The sequence below is a fragment of the Halichoerus grypus genome, chromosome 2, assembly GCF_964656455.1.
Source record: "Halichoerus grypus chromosome 2, mHalGry1.hap1.1, whole genome shotgun sequence".
Classification (NCBI taxonomy): Eukaryota; Metazoa; Chordata; class Mammalia; order Carnivora; family Phocidae; genus Halichoerus; species Halichoerus grypus.
This window is the reverse complement of record NC_135713.1, coordinates 176,911,250-176,933,663: the sequence shown is the minus strand read 5'-3', so window position 1 is coordinate 176,933,663 and position 22,414 is coordinate 176,911,250. Positions and strand designations below refer to the sequence as shown.

At 42.5% G+C, this 22,414-nt stretch overlaps 1 protein-coding gene and 3 non-coding genes across 4 annotated transcripts in view; all 4 read right to left on the bottom strand.

The window, feature by feature from the left end:
• TEX14 (testis expressed 14, intercellular bridge forming factor) overlaps positions 1–22,414 on the bottom strand; it is a 120,134-nt gene that overhangs the window by 83,798 nt on the left and 13,922 nt on the right. The window contains exon 2 of the mRNA XM_078064697.1: positions 6,491–6,627. Coding sequence (XP_077920823.1) covers positions 6,491–6,626 — 136 coding nt within the window. The 5' untranslated portion in view covers position 6,627. The remainder of the gene's footprint in view (positions 1–6,490; positions 6,628–22,414) is intronic.
• On the bottom strand, positions 1,180–1,394 carry LOC118529800 (small nucleolar RNA U3). Its single transcript, XR_004914312.2, has one exon. It is a non-coding gene; the product is annotated as a small nucleolar RNA U3 (small nucleolar RNA).
• Positions 10,156–10,319, bottom strand: LOC118529796 (U1 spliceosomal RNA). The gene has a single exon (XR_004914308.1). It is a non-coding gene; the product is annotated as a U1 spliceosomal RNA (small nuclear RNA).
• Positions 15,985–16,148, bottom strand: LOC118529797 (U1 spliceosomal RNA). The gene has a single exon (XR_004914309.1). It is a non-coding gene; the product is annotated as a U1 spliceosomal RNA (small nuclear RNA).

Genomic DNA, 22,414 nt, shown 5'->3' with positions numbered 1-22,414 from the left:
ACTAAAGGGTGAGATGCCTCGTGTGTCAGTGAATGATTTATGAATCACAGTACTGGAAAATACTGATAACAGGCCTTAAATGACTAAGCATGTATTCCCCCAGGCAGAGCATTAGTTTTCTCTGGAAAAAAACCAAAAACCAAAAACCAAAACAAAAGAGAAGCGCCAGGGGGGTATAAAAAGATCTCCGCCTGCCCCCCGCAGGGGGCGCACTGAGTCTACTTTCAAGCAGACTACCCACAGAGCAGGGAGCCTGATGTGGGGCTTGATCCCAGACAGGACCTGAGCGGAATGTGTGGTCTGGGCTCATCACAAGAAAAAAATTCTGTAACTATGTATGGTGACATGTAAACTAGACATTGTGGTTATCATTTTGCAATCACACAAACATGGAATCATGTACAGAAACTAATATAATGTTTATGTCAATTGCAGCAAACCCTTAAAAAAAACTCTTAAAAACTAAAATATTCACAACCAAAAGTTAAAATTTAATATAAAACTTGGCAGTAAAGGTCTTAGAAGCCCAGAGAGTAATACAAACCGTAGAGAGATTAAAAGAAAATAGCGGGCGCCTGGGTGGCTCAGTTGGTTAAGCGACTGCCTTCGGCTTAGGTCATAATCCCGGGGTCCTGGGACAGAATCCCACATCGGGCTCCCCCGTCTCTGCGGGGAGCCTGCTTCTCCCTCTGCCTGCCACTCCCCCTGCTTGTGCTCTGTCAAAAATAAATAAAATCTTTAAAAAAGAGAACTCCAAGGATTAATTTAGGAGGTCCAATACCTGACTAAAGAAAGTTCTGGTACAAGGTGGAGTGCACTAAACGTGGAGAGAAACAATTTATATATAAAGTACAATCGAGAGGCACCGAAGTGGCTCAACAAGTTTAGCGTAGGGTTCTTACTTGTGGCTGAGCCTTCTTACCTCTACCCCTTCCCCCTACGCTTGCGCCGGCTTTCGCACACACTCTTAAAATGAAACAATTAACAAAACAAAAAAGACGAGAATCAACCTCTGAATAACAAACGTTTCTACATTTCTTAAAAAACTTCCACCACATAATCAAAAACAAAAAGTGTAAAAACCTCCAAAACAAGCATAAAACATTAGCCTAATACACCACCTACAAATACTAACAATTACAAAACCAATTTTAAACTAAACAAGGAAGTTACAGAGAAACCACTCAGACGGTACCCCTTCCCTCTAGCTTCTCTAAAAGAGAAGAAGAACGATCATCAAAGACCAAGGGCGGATGCAAAAGGCAACACCCAGAGCCCACTTCACGCTCAGAAAGGGGTACTGTGTCTCCTCCTCGTGGTTTCGGGTACTCTACACGTTCAGAGAAACTTCTCTAGTAACAAACTATAGAAATGATCCCTGAAAGTATAGTCTTAACCTCGAACTTGCGGCCTCGGCTAGGTCTATGGCAGCCGCACACTTTTTAGTCATGGCGACATTTTTGTCAACTCATCTGCCTAATCACGTACATTTTGTTTTATATTTCATAACAATTTGGTCAAATGGCAAAGTTCAAAACACTATTTTTCGCCTGTTAATCTTCCAGCAACACTTAAATCAGTAACAAGCCTCATTAGCATGCGGCTTCCTAGCAGCCAATCACACGCTGTATACCTGACCCCACCCCAGAGGGACGTGTATTGCCCCGCCCACCGCACCCCGCATGGCCTGGGTCCTGGTCGGGTCGCGCCGCCCCACTATAGGCTAAGAAAACGCTGTCGACCCCCTGGTCAGCGTTGGACTGCCTCTCGCTTGCTACCAAAGTCCGCTGACTTGAAGAGACTAGGTTTCCCTTACCTTGAAAGAGAGGCGGGAGGAGGAGGCAAAGAGAGAGGTAAGAACTGGTGTACACTTCTTATACCACATAATAATAATCATAACCATGATGATTTATTGAATACCTACTCGATGACAGGCATTTTAATCCGTTATTTCATTTCATCCTCTAAACAACTGAAGAAGGGTGTCATTACTTCCTCATTCTTACAGATGCATCTCTTCACACAGCTGGGGAAACCTAGGTATGTCTGGTACTAAATCAAGTCCGGCTTCTTTCTGGTAAGCCACAGTGGTCGTCCTCAGGAGGTCTAGTCTCCAATCAAATTAATTTCTCTAATAAAGCACTCAATACATCATCACTTAAAGTTCAGTCCTTAATGTTTCACCTTCCTGGCTTGTAAATCTCAGAAGCAGCCTACCCCTTTACCTGTGGCAAAAGTTAATCCCAGTTTCTCCTCAAAGAACACACCTTATGAAGTGTGTAACTGTTTTCATCACTTAACTCTTGTAAAAATACTTCTGCCCCACATCTTCCAGGATGCCAGGAAGCACAGTGCCATGTGGACATACACATGGTTTTCTGAATCAACCACATTTTTTCAGTGCTTCGTAGTAACATGACTAAAAAACATCAGGTTCATCTCATCTAACCACTTCTAATAGACTCTTCTCAGAGACAGACAGTCAAATGCTCTGTACTTAAATTCCATCAGAAAGGGACAGTGTTTGGGCAATCTGCCGAAGTCTGAGACATATCCCCAGTTTCTTATATACTGAAGTTATAAAGTGCCTTCCAATCACTTTTACCCAAGAGCCTATCTCTGGTCTGGTCCCTTCCATATCTAACACTTTTCCATTCTCCATTCCTCTGTTTCTAGGAACCCCTCAACATCCATGCCATGCCTCTTGAGAGCAGACTCTCCAACTGCATGTGGGTCTATCACTCCAGCACATTCAATTTTTAAAAAGATTTTATTTATTTATTTAATTTTATTTTTTAAAAGATTTTATTTATGGGGCGCCTGGGTGGCTCAGTTGGTTAAGCGACTGCCTTCGGCTCAGGTCATGATCCTGGAGTCCCAGGATCGAGTCCCACATCGGGCTCCCTGCTCAGCGGGGAGTCTGCTTCTCCCTCTGACCCTCCCCCCTCTCATGCTCTCTCTCTATCTCATTCTCTCTCTCAAATAAATAAATAAAATCTTTAAAAATAAATAAATAAATAAATAAAAAAGATTTTATTTATGTATTTGACAGAGAGAGACACAGCGAGAGAGGGAACACAAGCAGGGGGAGTGGGAGAGGGAGAAGCAGGCTTCCTGATGAGCAGGGATCCTGATGTGGGGCTCGATCCCAGGACCGACCCGAGCCGAAGGCAGACGCTTAACGACTAAGCCACCCAGGTGCCCCCAAAGATTTTATTTTTTTAAGTAATCTCTACACCCAGTGTGGGGCTTGAACTCAAAACCCTGAAATCAAGAGTCAAGTGCTCCACTAACAGCCCGCCAGGCACCCCCAACTCAACTCTTTTTCTTTGTTAACTTCCTGGCCTAAATATAGCTTCCTCTAAAAGGTTTCCCTTGATTACTACCCAGACAAGGAGGCTGAAAAATAGGTACTTCTTTGCCTCCTGCCCTTCTTAGTACTTTAATTATTTATGTCTGCTTCTTCTGCTGGATTATACTCCTGGAATGCAAGGCCACACATCTGTCTTTGGTATTTTTTTTTTAAGATTTTATTTATTTATTTGACAGAGAGAGAGCACAAGCAGGGGGAGCAGCAGGCAGAGGGAGAGGGAGAAGCAGGCCTCCCGCCGGGCAGGGAACCTGACGCAGGGCTCAATCCCAGGACCCTGAGATCACGACCTGAGCTGAAGGCAGACACTTAACTACTGAGCCACCCAGGCGCCCCTGTCCTTGGTGTTCTAACCCCAAGGTTAGATTAATTAATATTAATCTACATGTGAGGGGCGCCTGAGTGGCTCAGTCGTTAAGCGTCTGCCTTCGGCTCAGGTCATGATCCCAGGGTCCTGGGATCGAGCCCCGCATCGGGCTCCCTGCTCGGTGGGAAGCCTGCTTCTCCCTCTCCCACTCCCCCTGCTTGTGTTCCTGCTCTCGCTGTGTCTCTCTCTGTCAAATAAATAAATAAAATCTTAAAAAAAAAAAAAAATTAATCTACATGTGATAAAAAATGAATAAACTCTGGGTTGAGGTTCTGGAACTCAGGCACTCATCTTTTGGGTTTTAGAACTCATATAATCTATATAACTAAAATAAGTAGGATACAATCAGGAAACATTTTTCCCCCTTTTACAATGCCCTCAGAAACACTCTTTTGGTTGGCTCTCCCTTTCCCTCTCCAGAGAGGCATCTCAGGCAGATTCCATAGGCTTTAAGTCACTTTGAGGCCTTCAAGTGCAGTCTCATTTCAGGTAATTGTCCAGTCCTGTTGAAATCAAAACCTCTTCCTTGCTCTTCCACTCCTCTGATTTCAAGGCTGTTTCTGGCAACTCCAGAGCTGGAGGGGGAGGACCAACGAGATGACAAGTGGCAAGGCCTTCAAATGTAGCTGATCCTCTTTGTAGCTTTTGGCCTCTTCCTAATGCCTGCTCTTCTGTGGGAGGGGTTAGTGGCCCTTCAGGTAACTCCACTCCACCTCACAGCACCCTAATGTGGGCCAGTGCCCTCTCCTGCTGACTTCTTGCTGTTTCTCCAGCCTCTGTTGGGATTCTTCCTGCCTCCATAGATGAGGTCCTTTAGATGGCTCAGCTACTCTCTATAGAGTCTACTTATCCCACTAAGTGGTAGAAGTGTGTAGCTAATCCAACTGCTGGTCTCTCATGTTTATCAAGCTGGTCTCTCATGTTTATTAATTCATCAAGGGCTGCTTTAGGAAGGAGGCAGATGGCAGTCTTCCTGACCCCTAAATTCCAGGTAACATGCCAGGTTCTCTTCATACCACCTTGGTGGCAGCTGGCCTACGCTGACATTTCTACTGTTCAGCAGCTGAAACACAGGCTCCCCACTATCCTGCTTGCAAGTGCTACAATTCTTTCCATGAGGTTCACCTGAAGGACCTCTTATTTGGCTTGAAGCTGGGAAGGAGGGGAAAAGCCACAGCTTTTTCTTCCCTTTTTTTTTTTTAAGGTTTATTTATTTATTTATTTGACAGAGAGAGAGCACAAGTAGAGGGAGCGGGAGAGGGAGAAGCAGACTCCCCACTGAGCAGGGAGCCCGACGTGGGGCTTGATCCTGGGACTCCGGGATCATGACCTGAGCCAAAGGCAGGCATCTAACCGACTGAGCCACCCAGGTACTCCACAGCTTTCTATTCCTAGAATGCCTTTTAGAGAATCTTTTCCACTGACACCCCCACCACTACCCCATTGCCTTCTCCTAGATAGGCCGAATGTGGATGATGGAATTAAAGGTCCAAGGACCATTTTGGCCATCTCCTAAGAAGGCCTGCTTTAGACTGTCGGGGGACGTCTCACCTTGTCACCCCTTGTTCTCCACTCTGAGGCTTTAGATGAAATTCCCAGACACAGATGAAATCCTGCTTCATATCCAGTTAAACCTGTCAACCCCATCCCCTGCTAATGGTAAGAATTTGAAGATGCAGAATGTTCAGATGTCTAAGATATAATAAATGTTCTAATACTCTGCTTTTCACACTGGGAGAGTGTGGATAGAAGACACTAGAAGTCACCTATGCTGAACATCCATTTTCATGTTAATACACACATGAATGTGTTATGGAATAAAATGCAAAATTTTGAGGGGGAAAAAACCAGTAGGACCTTTCAAATAAGTTATTGAACTCACTATCAGCTACTTCATCTATAGACTCTAGGGGCGGTACATGGAAACATTTGAGAACTTTCTGAGTGAATTATTTTGTGGGATAGTTGGATCCTGCAAAAATTGGAGTTACCCTTCTGGAAGTCCTCAGGAATGCTGCTGAAGTAAATGGAGATATACTGCAGAGAAATTAGGTCACCCTGACTGTTTCACAAACAGCTGAGAGAAGCTTCATAAACCTCTCTTTATACTAAGAAGGGAGAGGGGGAATTCAGCAGGACTTCTGGTTACTCTAAAAAAAAAAAAAAAAAAAGGCAGGTCTAGATCTGTAGATCAAGGGCCAAATACCAGCAGAAGTCTTGTCCACGTATGGTTTAGTGTTTGTTCTTTTGAAGACTGCTTGAGCTACATTTGCTATTTCCATCTGCCTTGTAGGCTGAGCTGCCTGTAACACCCAGCAAAAAACAAAACAAAACAAAAAAAACAACTGGAAACAAAAGCACCAAGTCCTGGGAGGAGCAAAGAAGGGGAGAGCTGTGAAAGCTAGTCTCTTCACTCCACCACAGGCTTTGGAAGACTCAGTAGATGGTGTAGGTTAAAGGAGAAAAGGGAATCAGGCAGAATTAAAGGTGGGTGGCTGAGGCCTGAAGAGAAATCTTAGGAGTCTAACAGTTGGAAAACCTTACGGTTCCCTAGCACAAAACAAAACAGTCTCCAAACAACAATTTAAGACCTCTATTGAGCAATTTGACTGCACTGGTAGGGAACATCTCATTTCAGATTTAACTTTCAATTTCCCCAAGAACTCATAGCTTTATGATGTACCTGATTTTCCTTCTAACACTATTCAGAAATGTGAATCAAGTTGCACCTGCAATTTTAACACAGTGCTTACCTTTCTTAAGAATCTTCTTCACTTTCACATAGTTCCCTTGTTTGACATACTCATGCAGCTGAGCTTCCAAGGAGTCATTTCTTAAGGAACCAAGCTGAACGGGACAGGGAACTGGAAGATGAACAGCCCGAGACATCCTGTTTCAAAAGAAACCAACATGCTTATTTTAACTCAATCAGAAATGCACTGACGTAACCTAGATTCTTTCACATTTCTTTTACTTCTTGTCCACTTTCATTTATAATGAACATGATTAGGGGAACAATTACTGAAACTCTACAAGATTTTTTTTTTAAAGATTTTATTTATTCATTTGAGAGAGAGAGAGAGCATGAGTGGGGCAGAGAGGCAGAGGGAGAGGGAGAAGCAGACTCCCTGCTGAGCAGGGAGCCCAATGCGGGACTTGATCCCAGGACCCTGAGACCATGACCTGAGCCAAAGGCAGATACTTAACCGAGTGAGCCACCCAGGCACCCAAAACTCTACAAGATTGTTTATTCTCAATATTACTGGTGAAATTGAAAAACTGAATATATTTAGCACTAATTCCTAGGACTAAAAAGTGATGGCTACTGGGAAGTAAAATTAGAAATATACATGTTTGGGGCGCCTGGGTAGCTCAGTCGTTAAGTGTCTGCCTTTGGCTCAGGTCATGGTCCCAGGGTCCTGGGATCGAGCACCACATTGGGCTCTCTGCTCAGCGGGGAGCCTGCTTCTCCCTCTCCCACTCCCCCTGCTTGTGTTTCCTCTCTCACTGTATCTCTCTCTGTCAAATAAATAAAATCTTAAAATATATATATATACATGTTTGTTTTATCATTAAGAAAACTAGGAGACTATTAACTTTGAAAGGTTAGTACATAAATGCAGTCACTATGTGGGGATGTAGAGAGTATAATGTAGTGGGTTAGGTTCACAGTTCAGACTCTGGTCCTGGCCCTGTCACCTCCTTAACTGTGACCTTGGGGAAATTATTTAACCTTGATAGGCCTTAATTTCTTCATCAGTAAATGGAGACAATAACCAGAGGGTTGCTGAGGGGCTTAAATGAACTAGTATGTGTAAAGTGCCTGGAACTGTGCCCGGCACCAAGCCCTGTATCGTCGTTAGCTGTTAGTATGCACAATAAAATCCATGCAGAGAAATTTTAACTTTCCACATGTGGCATCCACACCTGACCATTACATACAATCAAGTGTTTGTGGTATACCCACCATGTGTCCTCAAACATGACAGGTACTATGTAAGACACCTAAAATTGGATCCCTGTGATCACAGTGCTTGGTATAGCAAGGCAGACACGAGGTACTACGTTGGTGCTCCACAGACAGGGGAGAAGAGAGGGAAGCCCCATCCACATGAATCAACAAACATGCATATCAGGGGCATAACTAAGTGTTACATGGAGAGAGGGTGTGAAAAGAGGTGAAGAGAAAGAAAAAGCCAAGAAGGTTAACACATTTGGTGGGTCTTCACCAGCCAGGAAGCTTATGTCTGAATTTCTTTCCTTTTTAAGGATGAATAATATTCCTTTGTATGTATATATCACATTTTGCTTATCTATTTATCCACCAATGGACACTTGAGTTGATTCTACCATTGCTATTGTAAATAACACTGCTATAGACATTTTAGTGTACAGTATCTCTTCAAATCCCTGTTTTCAATTCTTTTGGGTATATACCCAAGAAGTAAGATTACTGGATCACATGGTAATTCTTTTTGCACACTTCATGCCAAGTGCAGAACCCGACGTGGGGCTTGATCTCACAACTTCGAGATCGTGACCTGAGCCGAAACCAAGATTTGGATGCTTAACTGACTGAGCCACCCAGGCGCCCCTCACATGGTAATTCTATGTTTAATTTTTTGAGGAACTGCCATACTGTTTTCTATACTGGCTACACCATTTTACATTCCCACCACAAGTGCACAAGAGTTCCAGTTTTTCCAGATCCTCACCAACACTCGTTATTTCCTGTCCCCCCTCCCCTTTCTTTTTAAGACTTATTTATTTGGGGGAGAGAGAGAGAGAACCGGCAGGAGGGGCAGAGGGAAAAGGAGAGAGAATCTCAAGGCTAGATCCCAGGACCCGAGATCATGACCCGAGCTAAAACCAAGAGTGGACACTCAACCCACTGCACCACCCAGGTGTCCCTGTTTTTTCCCTTAATAATAGCCATCTTAATGGTTCCTGATCTCTTTAAAGTTATTTTTATTTAATTGCATTTGCACAAATATATAACTATATTCTTTTTTTAAAGATTTTATTTATTTATTTGACAGAGACAGAGATAGCGAGAGCAGGAACACAAGCAGTGGGAGTGGGAGAGGGAGAAGCAGGCTTCCCCCTGAGGAGGGAGCCTGATGTGGGACTCGATCCCAGGACCCGGGGATCATGACCTGAGCCGAAGGCAGACGCTTAACGACTGAGCCACCCAGGCACCCATAACTATATTCTTGATATGGAAAGTTCAAATAATGGTGTGCCTGGGTGGCTCAGCTGGTTAAGCATCTGGACTTCGGCTCAGGTCGTGATCTTAGGGTCCTGGGATAGAGCCCTGCTCAGTGCCGCGTCTGCTTCTCCCTCTCCCTTTGCCCCTCCCCCTGGCTTGTGCACTCTCTCAAAGAAATAAAATCTTTAAAAAAAGTTCAACTTGGGGCGCCTGGGTGGCTCAGTTGGTTGGGCGACTGCCTTCGGCTCAGGTCGTGATCCTGGAGTCCCGGGATCGAGTCCCGCATCGGGCTCCCTGCTCGGCAGGGTGTCTGCTTCTCCCTCTGACCCTCCCCCCTCTCATGCTCTCTGTCTCTCATTCTCTCTCTCTCAAATAAATAAATAAAATCTTTAAAAAAAATAAAATAAAATAAAATAAAATAAAATAAAAAAAGTTCAACTAAAACACATAAAACCCTGAGACCCACTTCAGTGTCATAGGATTATTTTTTCCTATGGCTCCAGAATACACACATCCCTTGAGGACTCATGTGCTCATTATTTACACACTAACATTCACTCCCTTAGTATTTCTAGTCCTACTTCCTTCTTTTTTTTCCAGTAACCATCAGAACTTATTCTAAGAAACTAGTCTCTAGGGAGTAGTGGGCCTTAAAATGTTACCCAAGGTTTACCATCAACACGGGAGGAGCATGGTCAGTTTCTTGTTTTGTTTTTATATATTTTTAAAGATTTTATTTATTTGAAAGAGAGCACAAGCAGGGGGAGAGATAGGAAGGACAAGCCCACTCCCCACTGAGCAGGGGGGCAGGGTGGGTGGGACGCTAGATCTCAGGACCCCCTAGATCATCATCGCAGCTGTCTACTAAATCACCCAGGCGCTCTTAAGTAAAAGTTTTGTAACGATCCTGGCTCCCTCCATGACTTGACCTTGTTGCAGCTTCCCCAGGGAATTCAGCCCTTGCTCCTTCGTGTAAGTACAACATCCCAGGTTCACCTAGGTGGCTCAGTCATTAAACGTCTACAGTGGGCTTGGCGCTTCTTCCCCTTCTTACTCCCCCTGCTGCTGTCTCCGTCAAATAAAGTCTTTTTAAAAAAAAACAAAAAACCCAATACCCCTAAAACAGTAGAACTTCTCTAATTGAAAGTGGGTAACAATAATGGAACCCATACGGACAAAAACCCCAATTCTACCTTTAAGAACATTTGTCAGGGGAAAGCGCGAACGCAGTCCCCCACTACCACAAATTATGCAGTCGAGTTTCCCACATTTGGGGAAATCGCAGGGGTCAGCACATCCGGAGTGCAATGGATGAGCCTCGCCCTGGGAAAACCACCTTCGTGATCATGGTATCTCCCCTGCCAGGTAAGTATGAGTTACAAGGCCTGTCTGGCACTCTACCCTCGTCCTCAACACACTATACAGTCATGGTCAATTACATTCCGAGTTCTTTAAGCCTTCGGTTCCAAACTGCAAGGTTATTCACATGACACTGACCCGAGCACACCAGTGGATATGTAGTGGAAACTCAGCCTCGTGAAGAATGAACTCGAACACGGAGTCACCGCGCCCTTCATCTCCATATGCCTGCCTCTTGTCACTTGTCGTCACTCTTGACGTCACTTTGCTTGTTGGAGAAACGGATAAATTCGTTCTAGCTATGCTTCGCAACGATTTAAAAGACAGTCACGACAGGTGTAGCTGGGGGCAGGGAGGTTTAAAATTCTTTGCCTTCTCCGGCGGTACGCAAAAGTTCTGGCGTGCATTTGTTACGAGTCTGAATTCAGCGCTGCAGGGCAGGGCAATTTGGAAGGCGGTGGCCTGCAGCTGGCGGAGGCCAGTCTGACAGCACAGTCCGTTACGCTGGTCAGAATCACTGTTCGTCTCTGGGACTAGGCATACCCCCAGTCTCTCTCAGCCTCCATTTCCCTAAATTGTAAAGAAAAAATAACTGCCTGCCTACCTCACAAGGTTTCTGTGAGGACGGAATAAGACTGCAGGTGAAATGCAGCCTCGAGCCCCTCCACCCCCACCCAGCCACGCTCCAGGACAGGTGCCTTGTGTAATTGGGAAATCAAAGCTGGCTTCGCCGAGATTCGAGTCTCCAGTTTTCGGCACAAAGGGAAGGGGCATCCGGCCTGGATTTGGTAACAAACCGAGTGCCCCTCCCTTCTTTTTAGACAACAAAAACAGAGAACACTTTAGGGTTGTTTTGTTTGTCTGTTTTTGTTTGTTTTTTCCCCCCCTTTCTGCCCTTGCTGGCTAGGTGCTCTAGGCAAAACAACGATGTTTGCAGGAACTGTGTATCAAAGGCTTTGATCGTGTAGAGGCAAATTTTACCTCTGCCCTGATAGCATCTCTGGCTGGGCATGAGAATTAAATTGGTGTCCACAGTTTAACAGGATAAAAGCATAAAAAATTTAACATAAATTTACCTAACACAGAAGCTCTTAAAAGGAAATGAAGACCCAAAGAAATGGCAAAACTAAACGCTTTCATATTAGGTTGAACAAAGAGAGACAATTGTTTTTTTCTTTTTTTTTTTCTTTTGAGGCAGTTGTGGAAAAGTAACATATATGGGGACTTTACATAGACATGAATTCTTTTTAACAACGTGTGTACAAAATTCTCTCAGTTTTGACTCCCTTTCTCTGGGAACATTTCTTTTCCCCTGGTATAGGCAGAACATTTTTTACATGGGAGTTTTATCTCCTGATTTCAGGAAGAAAAGGGCAGATCAGGACCTACGCTTATATCTGCTGTTTTTCAAGTGCTTTTAGCTCAAAGGAATCCTTGTGCCAAAGTGGCATATTTGGGGGTGGCATATTCTGCTACCCTTCAGCGGTATTTCCCTCTTAGAACATGATTTTTTAAGTCATCTCTGAGCACAACGTGGGGCTTGAACTCACAACCCCAAAATCACAGTCTCATGCTCTACCAACTGAGCCAGCCAGGCACCCCAGAACATGTGATTTTTAAAAAAGCTTTGCTTTAGGGTGCCTGGTGGCTCAGTCGGTAAGTGTCTGCCCTGGGCTCTGGTTGTGATCCCAGGGTCCTGGGATTGAGTCCCGTGTCTGGCTCCCTGCTCAGCGGGGAATCTGCTTCTCCCTCTCCCTTTTCCCCTCTGCCCTGCTTGTTCTCTCTCTCGCTTCTCTCTCAAATAATAAATACAATCTTTTTTTTAAAAAAAAAAGCTTTGCTTTATTTACATTTTTGAGGGCATTTATGTCCCTTACAGATAATTTGGAAAAGGCAGAAAAGTATTTTTAAAACATTAAACCACATCCTGCTATACAATTACGACTGTTAACACTCTGATATTAAACATGGTAATTTCAATATGAATATATATTTTAATAGGATTATACTTCACATGCTGCTTTATGTTTTCCACTCCTTTTGCTATATACATTGGGTCACAGATAACTGTATAATCAATATTCTATTGCTTCTAGTTTACTGCCACTGTTCATATACATGAACAGCCTTGTCGATATATCTTTGTAAGTAAGTGATGATTTCTTGGGGTTATTTTTATTTATTTACTTATTTAATTAAAAAAATGTTTTTAAGTAAACTGTACAACAACGTGGAGCTCAAACTCACGACCCTGAGATCAAGAGTCGCATGCCCTACCAACTGAGCCTGCCAGGCATCCCTCTTGGGGTAATTTTTAGTAGTTTTCCCCTGTTATTTTACAGTCATCTTAAGAAGTGCCTTAAGTTATTGTGGGAGGGGAGGGTAGAGGTGACATATGATACATATTTTTAAGTTCTTTAAAAACTTTCCCCTGATTTCTTTTATCTTTCAAAGTCTAGATCTCTAATTTTAGGGCTCATAGTTAATTATAAAAATAACTTCAAGTTTGTTAAGAATGAGAGGAAAGTCTAAATTGTATAATGTAGCATGCCATAAAAGCAGCATACAAAATTGAATATATACTATAATTAAAACTATTTCTAAACAATATTTAAGGGACTTAAGGGAAATACACCAAAATGCAAACTAACATAATTATGTCAGTGTCAACAAAGAACTCTGAACTGTGGACTAATGTTTTTTCCTCTAAATGTTATGTAACACAACTACAATATTACTTGTATTAAAAAAAAAAGTTAACCCTAATTATATACATCTAGTACCAAAAAACGTTCATGCTTTTGACCTAGAAATTTCTTTTAATTTACCTAAAGGAAGTAATTCTAGAGAATGACAATGTCCTATGTACAAAGGTGTTCATCATAGATTTACTTACAATTGCAAAAACCAAAATCACCCAAAAACCTTAGCTATCAAAACAATAGGGAAATGAAGTATTAAGCAAACATAATAGTAAATAATAAGAATATATATAATATACAACAAGAATAATAACATGAAAAAAATTTATATATAAGGTACAGAGAAAAAGAGGATATGAAATGGTATGTATACCATGACTACAATTTTGTAAAATTGTGTATCTTAAAGAAAATTACTGGAATGAAATGCACTTAGAGGACCTAAATTTTACTGGTTGTGAGATACAGGTTACAGAATTTTAATAGTATTGTTAGACTGTTTTTTCTTCATAATAAGGAGACCAAATCCTGGTTGAACCACCATGGGGTATTTTGCATAGTATTTAAAGTTTTGAACACTGGGTTTAGCATTGAATAGTTTTAGGTTCAAATTGTAATTTCACCATATTTTAGCTTTAGTGCTTTAATATACCGTCTAGGAATGATAATTATCAGTGTTAATTTATACATACATAGAGAATAAAACAACCAATTATAACAACCAAGTAAATCAAAAGCCCCAAATAAGCCAAGATGGAGAAACACAACCTCTCCCTCAATACAGTGAATATCAGGAGAGTTCCCAAATACCTGGGGAAGGGCATTACTGGCACACCTACCAGTCTCTCTCAGATCATGGCTGCCCCACCGACTCAGATGTTCTGTTCCAACAGACATGCCCCTCAGTGAGTCTCACCCCCATCTCTGAATTTTCCACCCATTTCTTAGCCCATGGGGATTAGGGAAGGACTGATATGTAGAAATATGAGGGCGGCATGTATATTCAATTTTTATTTTTATTTATTTGTATATTCAATTTTTTAAAAGCTGAGTTTTTAAGTTCATAAGGCAGATGTGACTGACAAGAAGTTGTCCATAGTGCCAAAAAACTGAATCTAATCCACTACCAGGAAAGCATGAGTAACTCTCTACAACCACTCTACAAGCACCCTGGGTTGCAGGTAGCTGAACCCATTCACTCCTGACACACATTGGCCCTGTCTCTCCAATATAAACCACAGTCATGCTATTTAGACATTTGCTAGATAACCTCATCCACACAGTGTGACCCAGCCCACTTCAGTCATATAATATCATTTCATTATTGAACTACCTTCCTAATTTCATTCCAGGAGTTTTGACTTCACAGAAGGAAGGTAAAATTTTGGCTGTTTTCATGGTATCCATGAATGCCAGGCTGGCCACAGCCCTGAGACCTCTAGAACTATTTGTGTCCCCCACAGATTTGATTTCACAGGTACTCAGACTTTTTGCTATTCTGAGGGCCATATTGTCTACTCTAGTCTCTTCGGCATTCACCAAGTATTTTTTAATTTCTTTGAGTGCTGCTAATGATTAAAAAAAACAAATTATTCTCAAGTCATTACTTATATGTATGTAGTGCACACTTCTCACAGCCACCTAAACTTCTAAGATGGCAGCCACTAGCTTAAGCACTAAGAGAAATAATGTAGAGATAGATTCTGCCTACAATAATAATACATTATATGTTAAAAAAAAAGAAGAAGAAGAAGAAGAAGAAGATAGCAGGAGGGGAAGAATGAAAGGGGGGAAATCGGAGGGGGAGACGAACCATGAGAGACAATGGACTCTGAAAAACAAACTGAGGGTTCTAGAGGGGAGGGGGTGGGAGGATGGGTTAGCCTAGTGATGGGTATTAAAGAGGGCACGTTCTGCACGGAGCACTGGGTGTTATATGCAAATAATGAATCATGGAACACTACATCAAAAACTAATGATGTAATGTATGGTGATCATAAAAAAAAAGAATTAAAAAAATAAAAATTAAAAATAAAGAAAAAGAAAAGATCACAACCTGTGGGGAAAACAGACCTGCCTGCCAGAACTATACAAAAAGTGGTGAGAACTAATAAAAAAGTCAGGTTCAGTCAGGACCACTTAATGATTTTGAAGGGCCTACACACTTTTTCCTTCGTGGGCCCCTTCCTCCATTAAAAAAATAAAAATAAAAAATAATAATAAATAAAATTACGTGACTGCACTGATAACATAAATATATTATTATATATGACATTTCTTTTTTTTTTTTTTTAAGTAAACTCTACTCCTAACATGGGGCTCTGAACTCATGAATCCAAGATCAAGAGTTGCATACTCTGCTGCTGAGCCAGCCAAGCACCCCCTATATGACATTCTCTTTTTTCTTTTATTTTTTAAAGATTTTATTTATTTGAGAGAGAGAGCACGAGCAGGGAGAGGAAGCAGCAGACTCCCTGGACTCCTGGCTTGATCCCAGGACTCTGAGATCATGACCTGAGCCAAAGGCAGACCCTTTACCGACTGAGCCACCCACCCAGGAACTCCTACGACATTTTCTTCCACCGAAAAATTTTTTCTTTGATTTTAAAAGTGCATTAAGTGCCCTGCCTACAGTACCTAAATGTTTAAATCAATCCTGAATTCAATGGTGGTTTGCATGGACACCAGGTAGCTTTACAAGAGAAAGTTGAATGTTGAAATAATGCACTCTTCGACATAGTGAAGAAAAACCAGTCATCCCAAAGATCGAGCAAAGCCTTCCTAGAACTTAAAAATAAGGGAGAAGCGCCAACCACTAAAACATAAAACGAGTATACTTACACTCTAATAATAACGCTTAAGAACAGAAAACAGCTTAACAAGATTCTTAATCCAACATAACCAAAATATTCTTAACAAAAGAAACCCTGGAAAATAACACACAATCAACCTGCCTGTTTTTCAGAACACGTCTGTACAGGGGAAAGCGCGAACGCAGTCCCCCACTACCACAAATTATGCAGTCGAGTTTCCCACATTTGGGGAAATCGCAGGGGTCAGCACATCCGGAGTGCAATGGATAAGCCTCGCCCTGGGAAAACCACCTTCGTGATCATGGTATCTCCCCTGCCAGGTAAGTATGAGTTAGAAGTGAACACAGCAATGCCCGTTGCTGTGCACACCACTCTAAGGTTGCGGTCACTCCTGAAATAACTCTAAATGGCCTTTATCTACAAATAGCGACACTCAACACCAGATTTTCGTACTATGTATCTTAGTATTGGGAACAGCAGATAATCATACACATCCTTCCAGGGAAACACGGTTCCAAAAGGCCCTGAGTCTTCGATCTACATACTCCACCTCCCGGCATAACGTCACGCGCGCTCGGCCCGGCAGAGCCCGCAGCTGCGCCCCCTTGAGGCTGGCTTCGCAGACCTGTTCCTCCTCCCATTTGCCCCAACCTGTTTCCTGACAGAAATTCATCCCTCTCCCAACTTTTGGCATAGCTGAAGGTCTTCAGATCTCCCTATGTAAAGTACTCTTCAGCAAACAAACACAAGTGAGCTTTTAACTGCAAGCCAGCTTAGCTTCAGGCTTTCCGGGGATACTAATGCATCACACCAGTCCGGCACCATTTCCTCCTATTTCAGGAACTGGAGAAACAAGGGTGTCCAGGAGAAACTCCTGGCTGGCTACGTGTTAGCGGGGTGTATTGCAGAGTAAGGGTTTTGGAATCCAAGATCTTGACTGCAATTCAGTGTACACACTGCCCACGACTCTAGATAAGCTTCTAGCCTCTGAATCTCTTCCTCAGTTTGTGCAGAATGGGGAAGAACTATGCAGTCAGACCTCCACCCAGCTCAGGCCCCAGGCTTTGTCTCCTACCCCTCCCTGTCCATGGTCTGTTAATAACACCTAGCCCCTAAGGATGGACTGCTTTCCTTGAGAGCAGTCTAGCCTGTGCCTATATTGCTGCCTTACTTTCTCTCTGCCTGGAATTCAGTTACCTCATCCATTAGACTGTGGGCCTCTAGAGCAGGGTTTTTCTTGTTTGTTTCTTTTAAAATAGTCAAGACAAGACAACGTATAATTATTACATATATTATTTTACCAACTAATTTTATTCTCTCATTAAAAATATGTAGGAAGCAGGATTTTAAATTTCTGCATCTCTGGAGCTCTCTGGAAAAGCTCAGATGAAAACTTAAAACATTTACTGAAAAGAGAATGTACATATACATTCCAAAGGCTGAATGCTGAGACCTCCCTCTCATATTCCATTTGGTTTCCAGGACCCTAGCAACCAAGCCTTTACCTTCCAGGATACTGGAAGTTTCCTCTGAAGAATGTGATCACCATAAAACAAAGTCCCAAAAATGTCAGCCATGGGCTTTCAGAAAGACTACTATGCAGATTATTCTGCAGGGTGCCGAACACCTCACCTTGGCCCTCAGAGCTTCCAATCAACTTGTTAATATAATTTTAAATTTCTGCATGACCGTCCATCGTATGAATGGCTCATTATTTATAAAATTGTTCCCCTGTTGCTGGACACTTAGGTTGCTTCAATTTTTCACTACACTAAATTCTGGGTGATGGGCAGAGATGGTATACTGAACATCTATAAATAATCAAGGAACACTGAACCACCAAGGATGACCAGACGTCGACAAACGCCTCCAACATGAAAGCTAGTAGCTAAACCAACCAAAAGACAATTTGGAAGAAACAGGTTATGCAAAGGGAAGAAAACTAAAAACAAAAATAAAAACTATCATTAAAATACTCAGATAGGGGCGCCTGGGTGGCTCAGATGGTTAGGCATCTGCCTTCGGCTCAGGTCATGGTCCCAGGGTCCTAGGATCGAGCCCCGCATCGGGCTCCCTGGTCAGTGGGAAGCCTGCTTCTCCCTCTCCCACTCCCCCTGCTTGTGTTCCCTCTCTCACTGTGTCTCTCTGTCAAAAAATAAATAAAATCTTTAAAACAAAACAAATAAAATCCTCAGAGAGCTAAAAGACCTTGCATCTGAAAAATAAGTATAAGAAGCTATACAAATAGAAAATAAGAAAAAAAGAGGTCTTAAATATATGATTGTAGAAGTAAAAGACTGAATATATGCATTGAGCAAAAAATATGGATAGAAAACGAAAAAAAATTTTTTTTAATTAGAAGACCATCGTAGGGGTTCTAAATTAAAAACCAAGGAGGGGAGGGACGCCTGGGTGGCTCAGTCGGTTAAGCGGCTGCCTTCGGCCCAGGTCATGATCCCAGGGTCCTGGGATCGAGTCCCACATCGGGCTCCTTGCTCAGCAGGGAACCTGCTTCTCCCTCTCTCTCCCTCTGCTAGTGCTCTCTCTGTCAAATAAATAAAATCTTTTAAAAAATAAAAAAATAAAAACCAAGGAGGGGAAATCACCAATGAAATAATACGAGAGAATTTCCCAACATGAAAGTTTCTTGGTTGAAAAGGCCCTTGTCAGGCACCCCATAAAATGAATGACTTTAAGACACACTATGACACATCATTAGGAAATTAGAGAATAATAGAAACAAAGAGATGATTCTTCAGCTTTTCCAAGAGAGAATTAAAGGTTAGTCACATATGTCACATTAAAAAGATCAGGAATCAGAAAGCCTTCTCAATAACTTTTGGAGGGTAGAAATCAATAAAGTGATGTCTTTGTCATGATGAAGGAAAATTTAACTCCAATACAGAATTTGATTCCCATTTAAACTATTACCTATGCAGCCTACCCATGTAGTAGGCTGAAAGAGTGATGGGTTTAGGGGCGCCTGGCTGGCTCAATCAGTACAGCATACGACTCTTGATCTCAGGGTCATGAGTTCAAGCTTCACATTGGGTGTAAAGATTACTTAAATTAAACTTTAAAAAAAAGTGATGGGTTTACATAGGAGAAAAATAGAAGTAGACAGATCTCCAGAAAGAATATCTGGTGTGACTTTCTCTGTAGAGAACAATAGGCTATTGGAAGGTGTGGGAAGAATTAGGCCATTCCTAATTGAGGGAAAAGAAACCAAGTGAAAAAAGGTAAAATTAAACAGAGAAAAAAAAACTAAAAAGAGAAAAAACAAAATTAAAGGAAACTTAGTGACTTTCAATGACCACGCTCTGCTGTGCATGTTTGCATAAGAGAAATATAAATACTGAATACTGATTTAACCAAATGATTTAATCAACTGGTTTTATTTATTTATTTAAGATTTATTTATTTATTTATTTGTCAGAGAGACAGAGCACAAGCAGGGGAAGTGGCAGGCAGAGGGAGAAGCAGGCTTCCCGCTGAGCAGGGAGCCCAAAGAGGGACTCGATCCCAGGACCCTGGGATCATGACCTGAGCCGAAGGCAGACGCTTAACGACTGAGCCACCCAGGTGTCCCTAATCAACTGGTTTTAAACTATATTAGGAAAAATAGAAAAGAGATGGTGGTGCAAGAGAGCTAAATCCTCCTTTACTTTTTTTTAAAGTAAGCTCTACACCCAATGTGGGGCTTGAACTCATGACCCTGCAATCAAGAATCGCATGCTCCACTGACTGAGCCACTCAGGCACCCCACTATTTGAGTTTTTAAATCAAGTGTGTGTTACTTTGAAAGAAAATTTAAAAGTGTGTTGCGAAATATCTGTACTTTGGGTCTCTCATCATTTAGTTTTAAATAAAGTGCCAAAAATAGTACTCACGTGACTACATTTAATTATTTACACTTAGAAGCCTACTGAGAGATTGTATTTTTATATACCAGGCCCCTGGAGATACTTTAACCTGGTCAGACTGTAAAGGTCAGGAAGGACTGGAAATACAGGTGCACAAGGATTTGTTCTAGGAAGAAGCAGTGAAAACTGCATCTATAAGACAGGTGAACATGAGCTTGGAGGTCAAGTTAGATCTGGGAACTAGGAAGAACCAGAACATACCATACTCTGCAATTGAAATATAATCAGCAGAATAAAAAGGTTAACAGTTGTCTGCAGACACATCCAGTTGCCAGCAATACCTTCTCAAAGACATAACTAAGAGGCTTTTAAAAATACCCAGATCTGGGTCGCCTGGGTGGCTCAGTCGTTAAGCGTCTGCCTTTGGCTCAGGTCATGATCCCAGGGTCCTGGGATCGAGCCCCACATCGGGCTCCCTACTCAGTGGGAAGCCTGCTTCTTCCTCTCCCACTCCCCCTGCTTGTGTTCCCTCTCTCGCGGTGTCTCTCTCTGTCAAATGAATAAATAAAATCCTTAAAAAAAAAAAAAAAACCCAGATCTGGGTCGCCTGGGTGGCTCAGTCGGTTAAGCAGCTGCCTTCGGCTCAGGTCATGATCCCAGGGTCCTGGGATCGAGTCCCGCATCGGGCTCCTTGCTCAGCAGTGAGCCTGCTTCTCCCTCTGCCTGCAGCTCCCCCTGCTTGTACTCTCGCTCACTCTCTCTCGCCCACACTCTAACAAATAAATAAATAAAATCTTAAAAAAAAAAAACAACCCAGATCTGGGGTGGCTGACTGGCTCAGTTGGTGGAGCATGTGACACTTGATCTTGGGGTTGTGAGGTTGAGCCCCATGCTGGGTGTAAAGATTACGTAAAAAAAATAAAAATCTTTAAAAAAAAAAAACCAAAAAACCCAGGGGCATCCGGCTTTTTGCTCAGCGGGGAGCCTGCTTCTCCCTCTCCCTGACGCGCCCCCTGCTTGTGCTCTCTCTGTCAGATAAATAAATAAAATCTTAAAAAAATACCCAGATCCAATCCAGGTGTTGTGTCCTATAATAAAAGACAGTTGAAATTATTCTACTTAACTGTTAACTGTCTCAGGTAGAAAGGATTAACAGAAGAGGGTGGTCTCCTAAACAGGGCTCAAAAGTCCCAAATGGCTGCCTGGCAGATGAAAAGAGCTATTTAAGGGGCGCCTGGGTGGCTCAGTCATTAGGCAGCTGCCTTAGGATCAGGTCATGATCCCAGGGTCCTGGGATCGAGGCCCGCATCGGGCTCCCTGCTCAGCAGGAGGCCTGCTTCTCCCTCTCCCACTCCCCCTGCTTGTGTTTGCTCTCTCGCTGTCTCTCTCTCTCCATCAAAATAAATAAATAAAATGTTAAAAAAAATAGCTCCTTAAGAGGGTAATATATCCTGGTTATTTTAACAGCCTCAGGAGTCCAGAATTCAAACTGACCTAGAGAAGAACCAGCCAGAAATAAACCTTAATCCTCTTTTCTCACAAGAGATAAAATCGGGGGGTGCCTGGGTGGCTCAGGCGTTAAGCGTCTGCTTTCGGCTCGGGTCATGATCCCAGCGTCCTGGGATCGAGCCCCACATCGGGCTCCCTGCTCTGCGGGAAGCCTGCTTCTCCCTCTCCCACTCCCCCTGCTTGTGTTCCCTCTCTCGCTGTGTCTCTCTCTGTCAAATAAATAAATAAAATCTTTAAAAAAAAAAAGATAAAATCGGGAGAAACAATAAAGTTAGCATTCCGATGCCACCAATTAGGTGATACAGGTTTACTTGCTTGACAAAAATACAGAATAACAGAAAAAATGCAGAATAACAGTATATTATTTAGCAATAAAAAGGAACAAAATAATAATAAATGTATCAGTATGAATGAAGCTCAAAAACATGACATGAAAGAAGTCAGACACAACACTCTTTATGGTTCCATTTTATTTTTTTATTTTTTTTTAAAGATTTTATTTATTTGAGAGAGAGAATGAGAGAGCGAGCGAGCATGAGAGGGGGTAGGGTCAGAGGGAGAAGCAAACTCCCCGCTGAGCAGGGAGCCCCATGCGGGACTCGATCCTGGGACTCCAGAATCATGACCTGAGCCGAAGGCAGTTGCTTAACCAACTAAGCCACCCAGACATCCTACGGTTCCATTTTATATGAAATTTCTAGACAAGGCAAATCAATAAGAGAAAGATCCATTGTTGCCTATGGCTAGGGTTGGGGCATGGCAACTGGGCACAGGAGAATTTGGGGGGGGTCATAAAAATGTGCTAAAACTGGATTGTGGTAATGGTTGCACAACTGTATAAAATACTAATCATTAAGCCAAATAATGACTGAATGTTATGTGTATATTATACTTCAATAAAGCGGTTAAAAATGTCGAGAAAAAGAGCTGTTATCTTTAGAGATACATACTGAAATCATCATGGCTGAAATACTATATATGGGATTTACTTCAAAACAGGTTTGGGGGGACGCCTGGGTGGCTCAGTTGGTTAAGCGGCTGCCTTCGGCCGGGGTCATGATCCCAGGGTCCTGGGATCAAGTCCTGCATTGGACTCCTTGCTCAGCAGGGAGCCTGCTTCTCCCTCTCTCTCCCTCTGCTTGTGCTCTCTCTGTCAAATAAATAAAATCTTAAAAAAAAAACAAAACAGGTTTGGGGGTTTAGGATGTGGAGGTATAGATGA